We start from the raw sequence: 8,817 nt of genomic DNA on the forward strand, positions 1-8,817 counted from the left end.
ACCGGCTATGGAGAGGGCTCGGCCCGTGAATACACGGCGGACGGTCGCGAACCGGTTAATTAAATGCTTTCATTTTGATGGTAGATGACTCAGACAGGGAACAGAGGGTGTTTCCACCAACCAATGTTTTATTGAATGTAGCAAAACGACAATTGCTCACTCATTGGCTGCTGCTATCATTTCCTTCCATACAAGAAGTTCTTACCCATATGAAACTCTAGCTGTCAGCAGACAAGATGTTAAGCAAAACATAAGAGATGCTAGAACAGCGTCTTTCTTTTGAAAAAAATTCATAGTCAATTAATATTGCCCAAATTTAAACACAGGTACTGAATTTCAATACAAAATTCCAGAAAATTTAAAAGGCGCGTTAGGAAAGTTGTGTGTGCGTGTCACAGATAACTGCTATAGCTCATGATGAGGGGGAAAATAATCACACCCTGGTCTATATCATCAGTTCGGATTTAGTAATTATAACCAACGCATAAGGGAACTGTACTATATACAAACCAAGAAGATGTGTGATTGTATTTTCATTATGGATTTACAAGTTATAATATTATAATACAAATGTTGTTCTATATAGCATAATTATCACAATTTAATAAGTGTCAGTGCCACACATGTGCTCACCGCGACTCATTTGTGTTTTGCGGTTGCACTACTCCAACCCAACACAAATTTCTTCCCTGAAAGGAATGTTCTGACAGAAGTGTCTCACGCCCCATGTTATAAGTGCAGCAAAAAAAAGTTGCCACACTATGTCTGTGCAGTGCACGAAGCACCGGATTCATGAACAGTTGCCTTGAATCTGGCGCACCCTGTACACTACACAAGTAAACGCCACATAGTGAAGACTGCACTGTTATTGATAAATGTGTCCCATAATGGGAACAAAGAAGGTGTGCACAAGATGCGTTTAAAATGCATTTTATTCACATCTGGAGAATCTCCTCCCAACACGTCTGCATTCGGACGTCTCGGAGGAGATTCCCCAAATGCGCCTAATTCAATCTTGTGAACATGGATGTAAGGTCGAGCATTAGGTGGGACCTATTTATCCCTTAGTGGCCACCCAGCCTAAGTGTCCCAGCTGTCTTGCAACATCTGATTAGGACTGTTAGTTGATGCTTTCACAATGGGATCTACGTACCTGGTGAGAGAAGGGTGCCACCACCATCCTATCGGCTCCCTGCAATGATTGCGGGGTGCCGTCTTCGTGGGTGGACAGCCATAAACCTTTTTTTTTTTTTTTTTAATCTTTATTGAATTTTTTTCACAATACAAAAAAAATATATAACAACAATGATGCACTATATTACAAACCCTAATAATATGTACGAAGTGCAAGAGAAACTCTATAATATTGCATCATATCCAATATACATTAATATACTTCCATATAATCCCCACCCATACCACCCCAGAGGCACCAATCAGGGAGAAAAAAAGAAAAGAAAAAATCTAAATAATAAGATAAAAATTTAAGCAAAATTAGATAAAGTCGACAGACAAACAGAAAACAAAAACCTAATATGTGGTCTATTCATCCATAATTGCCAGATATCTGCAAAACCCCTGCCAATGCAAGGCAGAGGGGTTGTTGCGAATACATCCCACCATGTAGCTTGCATAACACAGATGAGCACTGTAGTGGTAGAGTCTGCCTGGTAAGGCAGGAGTTAATTGTTTTCTGTGATGTAATTCCAGCAACCAATCACAGGTGTTATACTTTGTTTCTGTGAGCTGAGATGTAAGCTGAGATGTACCTGAGATGTAAGCTGAGATTGAAGGAGTAGTCAGTAGAAGTCAGTTTTCTCTCAGAGGAAGAGTTCAGAAGAAGACAAAGTAGACCAAGGAGTCTGAACAGATCAGATTAGAGACTCAGAGAAGTCTGTGCAACCAGCACACCAGACCGCAGCTCCCTGCCTGAGTGTAGTGTAGAGTGTAAGGCACGTTGCTACTGTTCCTGTCGGTTCCAATAAAGAACTGTAAGTTATTTCCGTTCAACGTCTGCCTCCGTCTGGTCCCTGCTACTACGGCTGTCACCATCACGGGCACCCTATTCACCACACCGAGACTCATAATCTAGACACCAAAGGGTTGCCCCAGGGAGAACCGCTATAGCAGCCTCTCCCTCATCATTTCTTGCCAACACCACCCTGCTGGAGACCTGCCAGGCTGTAGGACAGCCCTCCGGTTACCCATACCAAGCACCGTGACACTAGCGTTCCTAGGCCGCATATCCCTTAAGGGCGATCTAAAACCTGGTGAATATATAATATCCCTTTATCTCTCCATTCATGGGAATTCTCTAAGGGACCTAGAGTCCATCTATTAAACCCCCATAGAGGTTTCTAATTAAAAAAAACCCTTACAACCCGCAATTAATTTCAACTGCGCCCATGCCCAACTCGAATCCACCTTTCATATTCCCCTATGTTGTGAGCCCCTTCTCATATCCCACCATTGTGTAGGCCCCCTCTCATATTCACAATATATTGTGGGTTCTGTCTCATATCCCACCATATTGTGAGCCCCCCTTTTATACCCCCCCCCCATACTGTGGTCCCACTGTCATATCCCACTGAGATCCCCTTTAATGTGTTGCTTTAAATGAAATTGTCTTTTCAGAAAAAAAAACACAACCTGGTAATCTGACATTTTTGAGCATCTTAAAGTACATTTTAATGGACAATTTACTAACCACAGATACAGCTGCATGCACCATATTTTCTTTATCTGACACGCATGCTTTTTGTTATGTACAGGTATAATGGCCGGAAGTAATCGATCAGGAGACCTTAGAGATGCTCAGAAATCCATTCCAGTTGGCACCATTTTGGCCATAATGACTACTTCATTGATATGTATCCTTTTAGGAATTAATAGGAATGCATTACAAAACGTTGGGTACCACTTTAAAAACAGGTGTAACTAAAGAGGTTGTACAGTTTACATTTAACTCATTGCCATATACACTATTGAAAACATTAGGGTTAATTCAGGAGGAATTTTCAAATAATAACTTTTTTCAGAAGGCTCTGCACTATATTATGTAGTGTTACAATTCTGCTGTTGCAGCACCAATGGGAAAGTGAACACTTGTTGTTGCACAAGGGTGAGTTATTTGTGATGAACTCAGTCCATTCGTTGGCCTTATATTTACATTTTTATAATTAGCAAAATGTTGATTCATAAATGTGGGCAATATTTTCCATTACAGGATTCATTGCTGGGAATTGCCATCTTCATAGATGGGGGAGTCTTTAAACATGGTGTTAACTAACATGTTTATGATTTTTTTTTTTTCTCGGTACCAGGGAAAGGTAGACGATTTGAACTTTTATTTATTTACTCTAATTGTAGGGTACCCTTAGTGTACTTTAATCCTAGAGGGTATGAGCGTTTTTATCGTATACTATACTACAGCTGTATTGCAGTATATGGTCGATATGCTGACAAATGCCAGCATATCGACCATATACTGCAATATAGCTGTATTATAGTAGGGTAGGGTGCTGCTGAAGAATTCCTTTGGATATATCCCAAACAATTTTCGCAGAACAAGAAAAAGATGTTTAAATAAGTTTGTATGGCTTAACATTTACGCTCAGATTTTAGCACTGTAATTCTTTTTGGAGCATGTTTCGAGGGGGTGGTTTTAAGAGACAAGTAAGTTATACTTTTGCATTTTCTATTATTACAGTAGTGTTAATTTTATGGTATCCTGTTACCAAATATTTACTAATAAATCTAATGCCCACTCTGATTTCAGTAAAAATAAATATTTATACTCCCGGTCTCCAGAAAACGCAAGTCATTGTGCGATTCAGCCCATGTCTCTGTTATCAACCTCATTTCCCCTCCTTATGCCTGATGTCATTCTCTGTTCTGCCAAAAGGTGGAAGGAAGCGGGAGATGCCAGAGACATGGCCGAATCACACGGAGACTTGAATGAATAACACATGCCCCTTGTGATACACAGCTGTTTCTTTCAGGGTGCGGGTAGGCTTATAAAGTTGATTTTCTGGGGATAGGAAGTATGTATTTTTAGCTAAAACATTTTGGACATATGTTAGTATAGTGCTCTAGGTTTATTATTGAAGATCTGGTGACAGGTTCCTTTAAGTCGTATGAGGTTTGACTCTTGAGGTATACAATCTACAAAATACTACACAGTTCATTAACTTATAACAAAGGTGTCCAATTTATTCTGGTCTCTCTATACAATATAATAGAATACTTGCTGGTCTCTACCATTGTTTATGATGCAAACAAAATGGAAGCACTTAAATTTTAGTAATATTCTGCTGAATCAAATATCATAGGTTCTGATGATCTCTTCGTCTGTGACGAACTTCATATTAGGTTTCTGGATGATGCCACCATGCTGGGTCATGAAAGAAGCATGATCTGTATGGTGTTAAGCTGATTGACATCACATTGATTTATTTTATTATTTATTAGGTCGGTTACTGAGAAGAGATTCTCTGTAAATATTGCACCAGTTTACATCTGGTTATTATGTTTCAATAGATTTGGCGAAGCTGTTAACAAGAACCTAGTGGTAGGTACTCTGTCGTGGCCTTCTCCATGGGTTATTGTTATAGGATCATTCTTTTCTACTTGTGGAGCTGGATTGCAAAGTCTGACTGGAGCACCTCGATTACTGCAAGCAATTGCCAAGGATAACATAATTCCATTTCTGCGAGTAAGTGAACAAGCTTTAATTCCTGAATTATCAAAATTTGAATTGTAGCCCAAAACTGCTACTGACACTCACCTTTGTGGTGGAGGGTGTTACAGCATGGCTGCTCATTATGTGTTCCTTCACCTGGTCGGAGAATAAGATTTGAAGCCCATGCAGTCGGGTGTTGTTTTTCTGAATGATATGTTACAGTGATGTGGTTATGAAGAAGAATTGGTATACAATCTCATATAAATTTTGATATTGTCCAGTTACCAATAAGAATTTCTTCAGAAGTCTACAAAAAAGTTTTATGGTTTTAAGAAAGGCCCTGTTTCAGCAGGTCTGTCAGGTGTATGTGTCAGGAGAAGCAAATCCTCATTCCCCTACAGAGTACTCAACAGCATAAAGGTTTCTATTTGATGGTTTATTTCTAATCAAAACAAAAAATCTTCAATCTAAAGTTGTTTTGGTATCTTTAGCTACAAGAATTTCAAGATGAGGACCTCTCTCTCCTCATGGCATTTTTAAATCTCTGCAACGACCATTATCATGTCCCAATTCACTGACACTCCCAAAAGTTTTTGAGAATTGCCTTATGGAGGGACGACTGTGACAATTCCTATCTTCTTTGTCCTATCAACTGCTCCAAGAATCTTTACAAAAATGTTGTCAAAAATAGTGTCTCTTTTGCATCTACACTTCCTGTCAAGGGTCTGGAACAAATCCATAGGACTTTATGGCCAAGAGAATCACTGTCCAAAAGCAAGTTCATAGAATCATAGTAAATAAGTAGTCCATCAAGTCCAACCTATAAGTAATTTCTTATTTTCGGGGAAGATACAAAAAAGGAGTACCCTGAAGACAAGAGAGCATCATCATCACGGCAGATGCCACTAGGCAAGGCTCGGAAGCACTATTATCCGAGTTTTATAAGCTTGTGTCATTCTCTGGCTCAATCATTTCTTTCTCCAAATTCGATTTCTGAGAAAGAAGCACATAAACTGGATGTACACAGATGTGTTCTCATTCATTTACAAAAACAGTAGAGTTAAGAGATTCAGATGGGTAGTTGATTCAGTTCCAAGGTACAAAATGGTTGCTAGTTCCATAAAAGCGTCTGTCTATACCTGCTTTTCTTCTATAAAAAATGGAAGATCTGGTATGACTTAAAGTTGGTCCACTATGATTGCTTCTTAGTCATTGGGGTCTTTTGTCATTGTAGAGAAACCATATTGCCAAACCCCTGTACAGGCAGTCCCCTGGTTATGTATAAGATAGGTTCTGTAGGTTTGTTCTTAATTTGAATTTGTATCTAAGTCGGAACTGTATTTTTCACATTTGTAGCCCCAGCCAAATTTTTTTTGGTCTCTGTGACAATTGGATTTTAATAATGTTGAATTGTTATAAGAACCAGGAATAACACCACAGCTTTATTGCAGACACATTTAATAACTGTTAAAGCTGTTTATTGTAGCCTAAGACAAAAGTACTGTTCTTAGGCAGGGGACTGTCTGTACTTTAAACACCATAAAATGAATCAAATGCTGATTGTCCTTAAATGTGAAGTATTGTTTATTCTGTGGGAACTTTTTATATGTGTGCCACTGTGAAGGTCTGGGGGAAAGTTGTCAATCACACTAACTGGGAATTGGATTTCCCTTAGCCTACACAACATAAAAGTTTTTTTCTCCACAGTAACACCCTCAAGCCCACAAAGGTTTTTCTTAGCATATTTCTCTGTTGCAGCTTTTATTCTTTTGTAAGATGCAGTCAAGGAGGTAGGGCTGCTTGACCAAGCAACCCCATTGCAATTTCCTTTACAAGGAGTGCAATGCTGTCCACAGCCCTCATATGGAGGTCCTGCAACCTGAATAGCCTGCAATGAGCAGCCTGTGCCCTCAATCTCCTCTCCTGGGTACCCTGTCTTCTCAAATATCCTTACTTGCTTCCCTGGAACCCTGTAAACCTAAAGTGCCTCCAACAACTACTTTATTTCCACCACAGGCCTTCCCAAGCCCATCTGCACCCTGCTTCACAGGACTCTATCTGGCTATATTTGCACCAACTTCCAATGAAGCAAGACTTCAGGGAATTAATCGCTATCTACAGAGACTGTTCAACACTGTTCTTGACAAGCCCCTGGATACTCACATTAAAATTAAGCCCGCAGTTACATACACCTGAAGTCCAAAGTGTTCTACATAATAGACTTTGAGATAACATTGTGTGCGCTCACATATAGCAGTGCTGAGTGTGTGCACACATGTATAGTTCTCTTTTTTTGGATGACTGAGTTGCGTTTTAAAGTAAGATGTGTCTTTTGTCCAATAAATTCATACATAAATTTTCCCTTTGTCTGACTTTTATTAAAATTATTTTTAAATGAATTAAAAAGTATTCTAGAATAAAGTTACAATGATAGTGTAATTATTAAATTGAACTTTACTTTTAACAGGTATTTGGACATGGAAAAGAAAATGGTGAACCTACATGGGCACTTCTTCTGACTGCTTTAATCGCTGAACTGGGAATTTTAATTGCCTCCTTGGACATGGTAGCACCGATACTATCAATGTAAGAATGCACATAAGTTTAAAATAAGAGTAAGAAAAGTCTGAAAGTAAATAAAAGTAACAATCCTCTGTGTCATGTGACACATATTATTGAGAAATCAAAATATGGAGGAATTTATCATTGTCTCGATCTGCTTTTTACAGTTAGAAAGAAAAAACTGGAGTCAAGTGGCTATTGCAAATGTTTCAAATGTCACTATTGCAGACAGAAAAATTGATAAAATAGTTGCAAAATAACAATAATTTAGAGGGAAAAAAAACACAGCCAAAAATTGGTGGGGAAAACAACAGAACACACATGTCACTCCAAAAGTGTCTATTTGACAAATTAGCTGCACATTTGCACCATGCAGGGGCGGACTTGGAATTTAAAGTTGGACCTTGAAACAATTGTAAAAGTGGCCCCATTCTATGGGCAGAGTCAAAATAAGTTTGTAGATGGCCCTGATGGGAAATGGGTACATCTTCTCATTTTGAGTAAACAAGATAATGGGGCAGATTTACTTACCCGTCACGATCCCGCGGTGCATTGTCCGACGTGGATTCAGGTCCTGCGCGATTCACTAAGATCGTGCGTCCGAATTCCTTCCTGTGTTTCTGCTGCGCCGAGGTCCGCCGGAGTTCACCTCCTTCTTCCTGGTGCATGTGAATGCTTGATCTTGCGACACAAAACCTTTTTTAAATTCTGCGGTTTGTCCAAATCTGTCGGATTGTCCGACAGTCATGCCCCCCGATTTCTGTTGCGTGCAAGCCGGCAAAATCCCAGGGCAATTCGACACCGACGAAAGTGCGACATTCGGACCCTTAGTAAATGAGCCCCAATTTGCAAAAATGTGACTGGTAGATCAGTAAATGATGCAAATACACAAACTGGTTAGCTTAAATTACCTTTCTTTTGTGCCATACGTATGCAATGCAGAGAAAGAGTAGATTGATACTGCTTACTATATACAGGATTAATGATACAATAATTTAGCTAATAATGCTACAGTTTAACAACTTAAAGGGGTTGTCCGAGTTAAAAAAAAAAATATATGTGGCCGGGAGCGGGGTTACTAAAACAATAAAGCTGTACTTACCTCCCGGTGCCCTCCCGTACCCAGCGCTGCTGTCGCTCCGGTCCGGGGGCCATGTAAACAAACATGGCCGCCGGAGCAGCGCTGGACTCAGCTTCCGGCCGGATGCGACAACCTTCCGGTCCCCATACACAATGCTGTGTATAGGGACGGATAGGCGTACCCGGCCACGGCCGGCCGGAAGCTGAGTCCAGCGCTGCTCCGGCGGCCATGTTTGTTTACATGGCCCCCGGACCGGAGCGACAGCAGCGCTGGATACCGGAGGGCACCGGAAGGTAAGTACAGCTTTATTGTTTTAGTAACCCCGCTCCCGGCCACATATATTTTTTTTTTTTAAACTCGGACAACCCCTTTAATACTGTCTTCTATATATAAAATAAAACTAAAATACCTACTCTGATATACAACTACTAAATTGCTGCCCCCTATGTACAAGTATATAACTACTATGATACTGCATCCTACGCACAAGAAT

General features: G+C 40.0%; 1 protein-coding gene across 8 annotated transcripts in view; it reads left to right on the forward strand.

Moving 5' to 3' along the window:
- SLC12A4 (solute carrier family 12 member 4) overlaps positions 1 to 8,817 on the forward strand; it is a 743,054-nt gene that overhangs the window by 405,643 nt on the left and 328,594 nt on the right. For all 8 annotated transcript variants that reach the window (XM_072117770.1, XM_072117769.1, XM_072117767.1 and 5 more), the window contains 4 exons: positions 2,772 to 2,870; positions 3,618 to 3,675; positions 4,540 to 4,714; positions 7,149 to 7,267. In XM_072117770.1, coding sequence (XP_071973871.1) covers positions 2,772 to 2,870; positions 3,618 to 3,675; positions 4,540 to 4,714; positions 7,149 to 7,267 — 451 coding nt within the window. The remainder of the gene's footprint in view (positions 1 to 2,771; positions 2,871 to 3,617; positions 3,676 to 4,539; positions 4,715 to 7,148; positions 7,268 to 8,817) is intronic.

Source organism: Engystomops pustulosus, chromosome 7 (assembly GCF_040894005.1).
Source record: "Engystomops pustulosus chromosome 7, aEngPut4.maternal, whole genome shotgun sequence".
In the NCBI taxonomy this organism is placed as follows: Eukaryota; Metazoa; Chordata; class Amphibia; order Anura; family Leptodactylidae; genus Engystomops; species Engystomops pustulosus.